Source organism: Megalops cyprinoides, chromosome 2, assembly GCF_013368585.1.
Source record: "Megalops cyprinoides isolate fMegCyp1 chromosome 2, fMegCyp1.pri, whole genome shotgun sequence".
Lineage (NCBI taxonomy): Eukaryota > Metazoa > Chordata > Actinopteri > Elopiformes > Megalopidae > Megalops > Megalops cyprinoides.
The window spans coordinates 7415327-7430254 of record NC_050584.1 but is presented as its reverse complement, the minus strand read 5'-3'; the positions used below and the strand labels follow the sequence as shown (position 1 = coordinate 7430254).

General features: G+C 41.9%; 1 protein-coding gene across 2 annotated transcripts in view; it reads right to left on the bottom strand.

Moving 5' to 3' along the window:
• nebl (nebulette) overlaps positions 1 to 14928 on the bottom strand; it is a 101631-nt gene that overhangs the window by 69956 nt on the left and 16747 nt on the right. For both annotated transcript variants that reach the window (XM_036555169.1, XM_036555161.1), the window contains exon 3: positions 5573 to 5657. In XM_036555169.1, coding sequence (XP_036411062.1) covers positions 5573 to 5657 — 85 coding nt within the window. The remainder of the gene's footprint in view (positions 1 to 5572; positions 5658 to 14928) is intronic.

Genomic DNA, 14928 nt, shown 5'->3' with positions numbered 1-14928 from the left:
GGCAGTCTTTGGCTGCATCCAAATACTCATACTGCCATACTCTATAGTACGCAAAAAGCAGTACGTCACAATCCGTAAGATGTCCAAATACTCAGTAGGCATTTAATAGTAGTTGAACGGTACCCGGATGACCTACTACATCCATTGAAATTTTGAAGTATGCAAACGTACTACACTACGCTATCCCATAAGTCAGCTGGAGAATAACCGAGGAAGGAGAATTCCCCAGGAAAAAGAGAAAGAAGATGGCAGTGTAGTCAACTTGGTTAAGCTAACAAATCAATTGACTTGTTACGTAACTTTAGCTTTTCGTTTTACCTCAGGTTGACAGTCAGCTAAGTAAAGCAGACTGATTTTTAAAACATGTAAACATCAGAGGTCAAAGGACAGGTAAGATGGCGGCAGAGTACGTCTGAATTGTGTCCTTACTACTCGCTCGCATACTCATAGAACATACGGGTAACAGTCGGGTAGTATATTCTTAACCAAAGTTAGTGCATACTGAGTATTTGGATGCAGCCTTTGTTTCTTTTTGTGACAGCTTCACCCAATAAACAGAACTGGGGTTAATTAATGTATTGCTTTTTCTTCTTTATTATGTGCAAGTGTGGTGTGATTACCCTATGCCATTAGTAATTTTTCAACAGTGGAAAAACAGGGTTTACAGACCCTACCCCTGCTGCATTTTCCTCAAACAGTAGTAATGGCCATGAGACTGCTGGCTCATGCGCTTTTTGTAGCTCAGTCTAAATGACCAGCTTTCAAAAACTTTGGGCAAACTCAGGAAGTGACAGACTGCCTGAACACAATAACTGGTCGGTTACCTGACAACTCACCCTACTGCATTGAAGTGTTCTGAAATGACGTACAAATTACTTGAGAAAGTAAAAGTCCTGCCATGTATTTGTTCCACCCAGGCACTACACCAGCTAAATTTAATTAGCACAACTCTTCAGCCAGGTAGAGGCGCTAATTAGTGAAATCACCTTGTTTAGTGAATAGCTAGAATAAATACGTTGTAGGACTTTTACTTTCTGAAGCCGGGGTGTCCACCTCTGCAAATTACTAAGGTGATTGGAGATGTCTTGGAGAGAAGGGGTCTTTTGGTGTCTGTTTATAAACCCAGGACAACGCAGCAAAGTGAAGGGTAACATTTTCAAACAAATGGCAGTGACACTTACAGTGTGTACATGTAAGTCATTTAAAATATATCAAATCTGACAGTAATTAAAATTATGTAGACCAATTTGACTATGCAGGGCAGTCTTCACCTGTTCCCAAAGAACTGTTCAGATTTGATACATTTAATTAATTGCCTTAATACTGAAATTGTTTAATTGTGTGTTTCTGAGGATACTCTGTTCTCCATTTTCCATCTCATCAAATAACAAATGCATTTCAATCAGCTTCATTTAAAACAAGTTTGTCATCGTCCGTTTAATTGTCCGTGTCTAACCAGTCACTGGTTAATTGGCTCCACCTGCCAAACTGAAGGCTTCTTACATACAGGTGTGTGGCTAAAGAGATAGAGGCGGGGGTTTTGTGAGCAGTTTGGCTGTGCTCACAAAACACAAATCCTGGACTTAGATACGGCTGCATTAATCACAACAAGCACCATTCATTTTCATGACAGAAACCTTTAAGCAAACTGAGAGGAAACATGATAGATTCCAAATTGCATGATGAAAACATGTTGCAGGTCATCAATCATTTTGTTATTTTGAGTTATTTTGACTTGTAACGACACTTGTTTGTTAATAGATGTTATCTGTGCTACATCAGGGTGACATACAAGGCTAGGGTGTATAACATGTTGGATTTGGAAATGCTGGTATATCACAAAGGTGCCACAAAAACTGCTCAGTTGTTTTTAGTTCCCTGTTGTGACCAAATGTGTCACCTCTATGGTAAGCCAGAGCTGTAAACTGTTTGCTGTGCTTGCCTTCAGTTATTTTTGAGAGGAAAGAGAGGCCTAGTTACCTTCTACCAGAGATGTTTTTGAGCTACACACTGATAGTGAAGGTGATGTTTTGAATGTCTTTGCCTGGTGATGACTTCAAAGGTGGTCTAATCTTATTCTAGGGGGGGCACTGCTGAGTGGAAATATAACTGAAATTGTTTTAAAAAAAAAAAAATTTTTCATATATTTCAGTGTTATTAGCCAATAGTATGAACAAAACAATATGTTTGTTAAATAGTCTATGTATGCATTCACGATAGTACTAGTATTTGATTACAAATTCAGTGAATATGGCCCAAATCAATTATCTGTTTGGCCCACACATCCAGTTCAAAGTGAATGGGCCTTAAATGAATGTGCGGTTCACGTACTAAAAACACATTATCTCTGTCCCAGAAAGTCATATTGTCACAGGGTAGAGTGCTCCTTGTTTACTGGACCTAACCTAAATACTAACAAAATTGTGGCAAAAATACCATTTTCCATATATTTATCAGTCTATAATATATGGGCAAATGATAATGTATAATGTTACTTGATATCGATATGTGTTACAACTACAAAAAAAAAAAATCCAACTAGATTTTGTTGATATACTCAGTGCATATAGTCTAAATCTATTATTATTTGCAAAAAGTCTATTTTGGACATATTTGAACATGAATTTGAACAGGAACAGCCAAATGACTGTCATGACTGTGCTGGGAGTGAAGCATCCTGAGGGCTCCTGACCAAACGGTAGGGGAAGGACCCCCAGGTTCCCAGCAGAGCAAGCCAACAGCCAGGCACCAAGACCAGCAGGGACTGCCACAATGACAGCTGCCCCACCTCCCCCCCCCTGACCTCACATTCTGCTGCTCCATTGGCACAGGCAGGCTTACAGGCCAGCATGACTCATTCCAACCAGCAAGCTCTATGCCACAATTAAAAATGTGCTTACTTCACTAAAACAGAAAAAAAAAAAAAAATTGTATGTACGGTAATCAGCACACACAAAATAACAACATACCTTATCTCAAAAGGATAAATGGTCTGCCTGAGGTTCAGACAGAAGGCAACTGGTATAGTACACATTTCTGATGGACAAGAAAAGCTGTAGGATCAGAACAGTCAAAATGAGAATGTAAGGATGAAGCAGGTGGGAGGTCAACTCATATTATGAGTTCCTTTGATGTTGTGAGTGTGTTTGTTAATTCATATTTGCATGACTATCTTGTATTGTGCCACAAGCTCAAAGCACGTTGGCTACAAATTTGTGTTTATTGAGGTTTGGTAGATCCAGTAGCCCAAGGCTGGCACTAAAAAGCACCAGCCCCCCCCCCCCCCCCCCCTTTTTTATCCTTGCCGTGGAACACAACGCAGTTTTGTCTCAGAGAGTGCTGACTTTTCGCCAGTGAAGTGATGGTGATGGTATATCAGTTATACCCGTGGCTTCAATCAGCTAACTGCATGGTGCATTGACTCAGCATGAGGCATTGCAGTCCACCAGGAATTGGAATGAGAACACTTCGCTCTCGCACAACGTTTCCGCCCTCGGTGCAAATATTATCTCTTGCAAAACACTGATGTGCTCAGTAATTCCCAGTTGTTCAACATGGCTCTTTGAAATGGAGGCATTCTGGGGTCCATTACCGGACGTAATGCATTTTGTATTGCTACATCTGGGACAGCTCTTTGATGGTGCTGGCGTGGATACATTTACCAACTACTTCTTCATTATTAAACACTGCAGAACGACAGAGGATAATGAGGCGTATGAAATCGAGTGGGGGACTGTTGCAAGGAGGGCACGATGCTCAGCTCATCCTGCGTACGGGATCTTTGAGCCTTTCAGCACGCTTTGTGATGACATGCGGACACACTCGGCTTCAGCAAAGGGTGCAAGCGCAAGTGAGACCCTATTCTGAATAACTCTGCCCTCACGACGCCACTTTGTGAAGGATTATACTGGCCGGTTCCTTTTGGAGACCCATCAGCTTTTCAGATTAGTCACTTGGACCTTAAATAACCCAATTATTCCACGGCTGACGGACCTCAGAATGTGGCCGGGAAAAGGGCGGCACAGAGACCTGTGTATGGCATAAAAAACAAGCATGCCTCCCCTTCTTCTGAAAGGGCCAGCACTGTTCGTGCTACACTGAAAAACATGCTACACAGCACTAAAAAACTATTATCCCCTTAGTATGAGGTGCTTCAGTCAGATAACGCAGCTTTCTGTCAGTGAGTCAGATGCGGTCTTTATCTAAATTGTGATTTCATGTGTTCCCAAACCCTGCAACCAGTGGCATGCTCCTCAGAACGATACGCAGGGGGTAACTGAATGCATGCATTCTCTCTGTATTCATGAATGATACACACAGTAAACACAGTTTACAGTGTGCACTGTATATCTGAGCCTCCAGTCATACCTACTTCTAGTGACCCGGGATTCAGCAGCACGATCGCTACAGATCCATGGGCACATATGGAGATGGGGCCGGGGACTGACCTGTGCCACTGATGAAAAAAAGCTGAAATCCAATAATCCCTTTGAGTTAGAGGAATTAACTTTGTTGGACGGTTGTACACTGCAAGACATTGAAAGCCTGCAGAGATCAACACAGTGCCCACATGTGTGAATGAGGGCTGTTTGTCACATGAACAGTGAAGACCTTGTGTTTTTCTTGCAGCTCGGACAGAGAGCTCACAGTTTTGACAAGTCTCTATCTCCACATATCTGGGGGTCCTGTGTCAGGAGAGTTTACACATAGAGTTTGCAGAAAGGGATACATCCTGTGTACTGCAGGTAAGAATGTGGCTTCCCCTCGATCTAACTCATCATATCCGTGGAGTCTGGGAGTGCAGCCCGCAGCGCAGCATGCAGATGTCCTGTGTGTCTGCCAGGCATGGGATGGCTTGGACAGATGGCCCAACTGCCTGTTTCTGTGCAGACGAGATCCGATCTACACAGCTGGAAGCCCACCTCTGAGGGCTGGTCTGAATCAATGCTACACACATGCAGCACAAACCCATCAATCGTTACGCAAACTGGATGGCTCATGCTATTCACATATATCAACACGCATTTATGACATCATGCCTACTGTAAATGTCAGTGAATCTACCCTGCACATCACTGATCCCAAATATATTAAACGGCACTGAAAAACTGCATTCAGTGAGCCAGGATCTACAGGGTATGGGAAAATGGCTGGAGAACACCGGTGCTGAGGGTGTATTAATGCTCCCTTAGTGCTATTTTGAAATAATTAATGCAACATAATGACCAATGGATATGACATGTACTGCAGAGGTAATCAGACTCAATCCAAGATGAGTGCAGTGTCTGCAGGTTTTCATTCCTGCCACATCATTTTGTCTTTCTTTCACAGGGTGTTAGATTTTATAGAGCTGAAGAACCAACCGTGGCCGACAGAACCAAGAGTCCAACAATGGCGAGTGTGAGGGCACAGTATGAAGTGTGTGAGGGCACAGTATGAAGTGTGTGAGGACACAGTATAAAGTGTGTGAGGACACAGTATAAAATGTGTGAGGGCACAGAATAACATGAGTGAGGTGTAGTATAAGGTATGTGACAGCACAGTATGAGGTGTGTGAGGGACTTCAGGTTACCTGACTCTGTAGCTCACTCTGCTGCTTCAGACGCAGGTTCTCCGGTGTGTCGGCCACGATGGTGAAGGACTGCTTTGGGTAGTGCCTGGACAGAAAAGAAAAAACTCATCAACATGAACACAACTGTTAGACTGCAGGACTGCTTCAGGAAGGCTGTCTCCTACACACAACCTGCTCACAATGTAGCCGTGCCGTTTAGTGACATTATAACATTGCCGCAGTATCCCTGCAGCACTGTAAGAAAGCTATGTAATAACTGACTGGCAAATTAGCTGATCACAAATAGCAAATCACACATAACACTATCTGTGCTGACAGGCATATTGGAATAAATGCATCACCATTCTGGCCCAAAGCCAACGTTTTTAAACAATGCTCAATTCAAAAACAAACCCCCCTGGAAGTTCAGATATGACCTAACAGCATTATATGATGAATATCAGTCATGAATGAGTGAAACTCGGGGACAACAACAATGTTCCTGTTACCTGGGAGACACAAAGCTCCACCCACAGCATTGTGTGTGTTCTGTACGGTACGTTACCTCACTCACAATCATAAATTTGTTGTTGTTATGCAGGAATAACCTTGTAGCTGGGGCTGGATTTTATATTACCATGCAACCTAAACAAACCAACACAAAACAAAAAAACAGGAAGAACTGGCTTCACAATGGCTGGCTTTTGAAGAGAGACAATGGACTCATGGGCTCCTGCTGCAGGACCGCCACCCCATGAAGGATGCAGCCCTGCACTGAGCAGATCTTGCTATGGATAAGAATAACAAGTAAGCTGCAAGAACCTCAACTTATGCACAGAAGTCTGTGAACATCAAAGGGGCAGAGGAGTTGGCAGGAACAGCACATGAAATAAAGGCGTCTGGCTGTTCGAGCGTCTGGTGTCCTTGTCAGGCACCTCGCTCTCATTTTCCCCCCGTAATGCAAGACAGGACTGTAACAGCAAAGTCCCGTCTGATACTGAAGTAGACTCAAGCAGACACCAATTCTTTCTCTCGCTTTCTCTTTTTGTAATAAACTGTAAAGTATGAATTCAATATACACATCTGAGGCCCTCACTAGTTCTATTCTCAGGCTTCCAATGAAGCACTCTGATGACTACCCACAAACTGGCACTGTGGACTAATCAGGGGACGTGTCCTTTCCAACCTTTCAGGAGGGAATGTTGGCAGGGAGGTGCAATGCCTTCACTGTGGGGCATTGTTGCACAGCCTGGCCTAAATTACAACACTGTAACATTAAGTGACAATGCAAATATGGAAGAATTTTGTTACATACAGTGATCAGCCACACAATGTACCTGAAGGGGACAAAAGCACTGACAACACTGAAGGAAACTTGTTACTGCTCGTTGATAACACAGACCACATTGTTTTCAGCTGGGGATACTGCTGAGCTGTATGAGGCTGACAACGCTGTCATACCCACAGGGTCAGAGGAGGTCACAGGTGACAGGTTTACTCATGTTAGAGCACAACAACTACAGTTCCACAGAACCATGCTGCACATTTCTGTGCAAAATTGCCTTGGGTTTACGTAATATTTTCATCTTATGACCCATGTGGTGTGACCCAGAGGGCAATGGTGAAGTGTGGTAAAGAGACTGAGCTTCCATCCAGACATCTGCAGGTGGGCTGGTCTGAGCTTAAGCAAGACACTTTACCAGAATAGCTTCAAGAAATATTCAGCTGTATAACAGAAAAATACAGAAAACTCACCTTAGATGTCTGCTCAGCAAATAAATAATAATAATCTCATCCCTTTCATGTCCCTAAACCTGCTTCTCTTTCATTCCTGTTCTATTAAAAGGCACCTCAGGTGCTTCTGTGAGACAGTAAAACCCAGGGAAATTGGTTTCATAGATGATACTAATGATCTATAAATCTGCCTTGTTAGGGCCAGTGATTTGGTGTGTACTTGATATATTCCACTGTCCTTGGGAGTCCTTTCTTAATCCTTAAAAACCTTGCATCAAGTAAAATAAAATAATATCAAGTTTCTGTAAAATGAAATGATAAACATAAGGTCAATCTTGAACATTCTCAGACATAACAGCCTTTGGTACTTTAAAACAAGCTTTATTTCCTCTAACAAAAACAGATCTGTAAAGACATAGCTGTGTAATAAGATTAGTCAATATACTGTAGTCTATAACTACTACCCTATTAATGTTCCTGATGGCAGCATGTCCTGTTGACTAGGTGAATGTCTGTGCCCAGTGTATTCAAACATTTAAATAAGGTGGTTCTCAAGTTACACAATTACAACAGCCTCTGTTCCTCAGTTTGTGGGGATTCATGTATTATGTGAAAAGTTCTGAAAAGCTACTTGGTGACACAACCTGACCACATTCAAAAAACGTCTTCAGAAGATTTTGTAGGCCCTCTCCCATGACTGTCCCTACAGGCTAGACTTACATTATTGACTCACTTAATTAAAAAACCTCATTGAAAAAACCATGGGCAGAATAAAGGACACAATACCAGAGACATTTAGCTCCACACAGGAGCTTCACTGCAGATTGTACCCAACAGGCTAACCTGTGCAGTAGGTGACACAGCAGTGCTGCCTGCGGACCATCTGTACCCAAGAGTCACAGCCACAGAACAGCCCAGTGAGCACGTTGACCTGGGACGGAAATTTCCAGGGCAGCGGTGACAATGGGCCCTCTGTCCTGTCCACTCAGGGCGATAAATGAGACAGCCAGTCTGAACTCTGCTGACTTCACGCTTTCTAACGGGAGGATTCTTTCTGCCAGGGCAGCAGCAGGGTGCTTCACAGTCTTTCTGGAGAAGAAACCCTGGTGTCATTGTGCACTGCAGCCTTGTCAACAGACACTGCGTCTGAGCAGAAAAAAAAACACAAAAACATCAAGCCTGATGGATAGGTTTAATAGTGACACCAGTGTATTCACAATCTCCATTCACTATTGTTCAATGTTAATGGCTGGTGACAAATGTAGCCCACATTTTGGAGGGAACATCCAGCCATCACTATCTGTAATGTCAATGGCTATTTTGATTCTTTTTACTGCCCACATGGGAAAAATGTCATTGAAGTGACAGAAGCCAAGGCTAAAGCATAATGCCTCGAGTCACATTAATAGGTAGCAACCCTATCACTGTCTACACAAGCTTGTTCACTGTGGTGACATTCCATCCCCACAAGCAGAGTCCCCCACCACAGACACAGTTTTAACCAAGTTTTAAACACAAGTATAATGTAGTGTTAACCTAGCATAAACACCTTGTTATGTGTACAAGCTGTACTTACTGTATGCACTTTTGTAAGTCGCTTTGGATAAAAGCGTCTGCTAAATAAATAAATGTAAATGTACAAGAAGTCATATGCATGAAATCAGGGAAAAAGTGTGCCTACTTATGAACAACAAAAACAGAGAACCCCAAAAGACTGCTGAAATCTATAAAATTAAATATAAATGGAATCTAGACTAGTCTTTTGAGTCCTAGTGAGGATGTATTTCTACTGTATTTCCTATGACTAGAATGTTATTAAAATCAAAACCATACCATGAGAGATGAAGGCGAGACAAAAGGATAGTTTATGAAGGACATCAATTAGTAAATGCATTAAAAGTGTGTAAAAAAGGCAATGGGCACATGATTCACAAAAATGGGAATGCTACAAAAACCTCCCACAGGCACAAACCACTCAGAAATCTGTGCCCTTCCTGTGTAAAAAAGCCTCAATTGTTCTCAGGCCTTCATGACTATAAAGGATACTGAAAATAACACAACAAACGGAACGAAAATAGAACTGCCCCGAGTGTACAATCACAAGCCTTACGAACCAGTGACATCATCATTTCCTTGAGTTCTGCCCGTTGCAAAAGGTTGTAGCACTGACTCATTGTTGTCTCTGCTTGTAAATGTGAGGTGACGAATGAGCCCTGGGGCCTGCTCTCCTCATATCGAAAACTTAAGGAAAATATTTTGACACGTGACAAAATATGCAACATGCGTTCAAAAATTGTATTAATTGCCTCCATTTTAATGAATGTGATTTTATAGATGTTTTATCAGATAAAACGTATGTGGCCATATATTGTAAAACATATTCTTTATAGGTTAGTAATGTTTATGCTAACATCAGGGTGCAAAAAGGGGGGGGGGGGGTTTCGGGGGGTCCCCCGAGAGACCCCTTGATTGACACTTGAAACCCCCTGAAAGCCTCAACAGCAAACTTTTGGGGGGTCTCTGGAAAAATTTTTCAAAATTATTTTTCACTTGCAATTGTCACTAAAAATGTCTTTTAACCCTTAAAGCCCGACAGACACAGCCTGTGTCCAAATTCACATCCCTTCTTCTCAGCTGAATTGCTCACGAAGTATTCATCGCTAACGATGCTACTTGCTTGTCTATGCAACGTGTTGGCAAGAAAAATAATTTTGAATTTACATCAAACCTGCATACAGCTCTGTGTCCATCTCCACAACCATTACTCTTGTTTGAATTACTCATGAACTCGTCATTGCATAGATAAGGAACACATATCACAAGAAAGAGCGGAACCGGAGCTTTGTAATGATGCTAGTCACATATTTGTACATACCGAAGTAATCACGTTATGAAGACAGATCAAACTTCTGCAAAGTAATATCTTTACTAATTTTTCCACCCATTTTCACACTCCTGCTTCTCGGTTTAATAAGTCGCGAAGTCCCTATTGCTTCACAATGTACCACACATAAAAATAAACAGCAGAACTTACCCTTTCCGATACTAGTTGTTTAACCGTGCGATAAAGCATTGTTGAGTAATCCAGTTTTGAAATCACAGCAAATTTCTGCATTGTCTCCAACATAGGGCTGACATTACATCCCACTTTGTATGAAAAATAAACACAAAATAATGTATTTGCTTTTCATTGCAATGATTGAAAAGTTGTGAAAAGATCTGCACAGGTTTTCAATGAATAAAGCACATTCTTCATCCAATGATTCAGTGACAAGACTTCAGTGAATAAAACAATGACATTTATTTCCGTTAGGCACTAAACACATATTTTTCCAAATTGCTAAGTCATGTTAACGATATAAGCCTTGGTGATGTGTGTGCAAAGCGTGTATAGCCTAGTTAATTGCCTTGGCTTGCGTCCATGAAATGTTGTATATTGCGTATTGAGTCTGTGTAAGACTTCAGCATAACAGTGGAGCACTAGGTAGGGGCATACCTGCCAACACTCCCGTTTCTCGCGTATTTCAAGGCCATCTCCCAGCACCCTCCTGTTTTGTTGTTTCTCCTGGGAAACACACTGGCTAACATGCTAATTTATTGCTTAAAAAAACAGATTTTAATATCATTAAACAGTTAATTCTCTTTATCTATTTATGTTCAATGACAGTTATTACTGTTTGATAAGTCTGATGAAAAGAAAATGGCTCCTTGGATTTAAAAAGGTGATTTGTAACTATCAGCTGAAATTTCTGTAACAGTTCAAGGGGTTTGCAGTACGACCTGCATTACAAGGTGTGTTGATTGCTGAAAATTAAGTTGCTAGCAATTCCTTTACCCAGAAGGGACTGGTTTTGTTGGAATTCAGTATACACTAGAATGTGGAAATCACTGTAAGCAGTTTAACATATAAAATAATTTACTAACTACCACAATTGCCAAGTGAATAGCTACTAACTGCGGGCCACCCTAAATTGTTGAAGATCTATTGAAAACACGACAGTGCTCCATGTCTGTAACTGAATCCCGGCATGATGCCTCTATATTATGTGGCGCTGTTTTGGAGGGCCACACAGTCTGGAGAAGGAGTCTCTGTAAGAGCTCTGTTCGTCTGACTCTCTCCCCTGGGCCTGGAGTTACACACCAGCAGCACTGTGTCTCCACTAGCAACTCTGGACACTTTGTTTGGGCCCCACAACTTAATTCCCAGAAACAATGGGCCACTCTGTGGGATGCCGTGCACTCATGAAGCAGCCAAGGTACCTCTTCCTTGCCCAAAACAGGCAGCACAATAAGGCATTTATCCCTGAACAGAAACAAAAAGGCTCCTTCCCAAAAACATTCAGCTAGGGTGAGCGAGGCCCTCACTTCTTCCCTGTGTCATTCTGTTTGTTTTGATTTGCATTTTATTTCAGGTCTGCAAAGCTTGTTTTTTAGCCTTCAAATAGTTCTGTAAACCTCTAGAACCTGAGGTATATAAAAGCAGATGGAGTAAAAAAAATCATTTCATCTTCTTCGAAAAAACAAACGTGTCTCTTTTGAATGGAGTGTGTGGGGAATCAAACTGACACTTTATTACCTTTCACTTGAAGAGAAAAAAGAAATGAAGGGTTAAAGCTCCAGCCATCTCCAAGAGTGAAAACAAGCAGTTCCTGTGGCCAGAACAGTCATTTTCACGTGATGACCGAGAGACAGAAAACGACCTGACCGAAAGCAGAAGAGTGCGCATTAAGTAGGAGTTCCTTCAGTTAACCTTATGTCTGCAGCACAATAATCCACTCAAGCTGAGAACTATGGGGCACAGACCGAGAGAGGTGCAATTTTCACATCTGGCTATGCTGAGAACAGCCCAGAGGTCCACCCCAGCCGGTTAAACTCTGTTCAGATGAGTGAGAAGCTTCATGCCTCATTAGTTATCATTTAAAAACAGTGCAGGAGATGTGCATTTATTAGATTGTCACAAGTGCAATATTCCTTCTTTATGAGGAGAACACAGTGATATTAGTTTAGGGCTGTCTGCATGGTTTGCAGTTCTAAACCTTGTGAAATGTAGCTGCCCTGATCAATTTCCTCTGTTTATTTTCACCTGGTGTGGACACCAGTCTCTTGGCTGGTTAATTAACTGACTGACTGATCTAAAAAAAAGTCTCTGGGCAATAAATGTGGTCAGACACCAAGGGCTGAATTAAATCCATGAGCAAAGCTGTCTGTCCTTAATTTGAAAAACAAGATTAAGGATACATTATGTTTCTTGTAACAAAGACAATCTTTTACATTTATTCAGCATGCCTCCGAACCCATGATAATGTGTATATACCAAAAATGAAGTCTTGCGTTAATTAATGATTTCGTTAACGAGGGACTGCTATTTTACTGCTAGAATTCTGCACTATTAAACACATGAGTGAGGTGCTCCATAGGGAGAGTGATGGGAAATTTGCCTTGAGTTTCTACTCACAAACTGGCAGGGAGAGGAGACACTGCAGGGACACGAGCGGTACCGTGAGGTTAATTTGTTACTGACCGCTGGCTAAGACTCATTAGCTATGACTGTCATTGCAGTACGGGCAGAGAACAGTGTGGAAGAAACAGCCTCTCCCGGAGCATGTAAGGGCAGTTTAACGGCCACTACCGCATACCCACTACTGTTGATGTAAACCACTGCCTGCTTTGGGCTTTCTCAACACTGATAAAGGCTGGTAAACCTTACACAGTTAGTGGTTCAAATTAGTTTTGGTCTTCGCTGTTCAAGTCTGTGATTTATATACTGACAGTGAAAGGCTAAAGGTAGAGTAATTAGTGTAATGTCACTTATTGAGTCTACAAGAACATGTATATTGTATGTATGATATTACAGGATCAGTGAAACTGGTAGAAACCATTTTAAAATACAATGGATGTCTGGCTGAATTTGAACATGTAGTTTCACTTCAGTGCCACTTGCCAGTGCCAGTGAATATTTCCAAGCATGTTAATTAATGCTTTTCTCACTCCTGTTCAGTTTAGTTATATGTGAGTAACTTTTACAAATTACGTCAAAACAAAAATAAAATTGCCTGAAGTAATACACAGGAGTCTCTGTCAAGCACTGTTCATTCTACTTGTCAACTATTAAAAGAAAAAGGGGTTGTGAAAACAAAGCAATATTCAATCATTTTTACTTCATGTGTTTCTCATTAACAGTAAATTCACACAACAATGCTCATCTGAAAAAAGATGGTCAACAACGCTGAATGATCGATAACAGAAAAAAAAACAAGAGACAGAGTACAGCATTTATCTACCACGTTCCTCACCTTCATACCTGATAGAGAAGCCCAGTAATTTTGTTTGGCATCACACCCGCTAAAGCATGACAAAGTAAGGTCTCACCTGTTTTTACCTCAAATTGTGAGACACGTTATGCAGAACAACCTATGCATAGTAGAACTGAGGAATTCCGTTTTTCTGAATTTCACCTCTGGCTCTGCACTTCAAATGCTGGAATTGACTCCTCGTCCTTGACGAGCGGTGTCTGATCCATTGCCAAGAATGTCACCTGTGTGCTTCACTTCTGCTGTCAGTGCTCAGCCGCCATCAACACTGAGGGTCAATGAATGAAGGGCACTCAGGTAGTAGTTTACCTTGATGGTTACACTTGAGACACCTGTGTTAATAAATGTAGGTTGTTTGGCACACTGAATTTGCCTGACTTGCCAGCTTGACGGCCAAAGTGGTTCAGGCTTTTAAGCCCACATGGGGCCCAAGGTTAAATTCCTTAACGTAAATAGGGTAGAGGAAATAGCAACATTTCAGACACTCAAAGCAGAAGTTCATGAGTAAATTTATGGTCACTTCCAAGGCACAAGAGGAGGCTTACTGTTTTTCCATGAAAATTTCTATACTGTGAAAAAAGGCAGAGAGAGGTTTGCAGGTTACTCAACCTATTGCTGCATGACTCACAGGTTGGCTTCAAACCCACCTGGCAGATGAAGGGAGTACTGAACCTTAGCCAAGCACAGCACACAGCCTTAAAGCAAAATGAAATCTGTCACAATGTGTGTTTCAGACAATCTGATGACACATCAAATATCAACGTGTGCCAACGCATCTGCAAGAGTGAATGAACAGGGGTGACTCACACTGACTGCATCCAAACACAAGGGCCTCAACTGTAATTTTAGGACACAGACATGGCAGGTGAGTGCATTCTACACAAGCTTAGTGTTCTGAGAGTTGCAGTGTGGAGCTGGCGGTATCTCACTTCAGTGTACTAGAGGTCTTACACATGCCTCTACAAAGAAAACCGCCTCAAAGCGCATGTCAGTCTGGAAGAAAGCGTGACAGTACAGAGAATTCAGAGATGAGGCAGACAACAGTGCAAAAGTTAACGGCTGCAACAGACTAGACAGAATATAGTGGATACTATAGAGAGGACAGAATGAAGGTAAAGGTAAAGCTGAAGAAGGCCTGAGTTGGCTTGAGCCCTTATAAAGGTGGAGGTGGAGGCTATCTCTTGTATATGAAATCATCACATGACCAGCTGTAATTGTTGCCCCCAAGGAACCCGAGAAGCAGAGTAGAATTTAGAGACAGGAGGGATCTCCTCCTCTCCTTTACTCAGGATCACTGCCATGCCTAAGGAGACTGGATAACAGTCACATGAA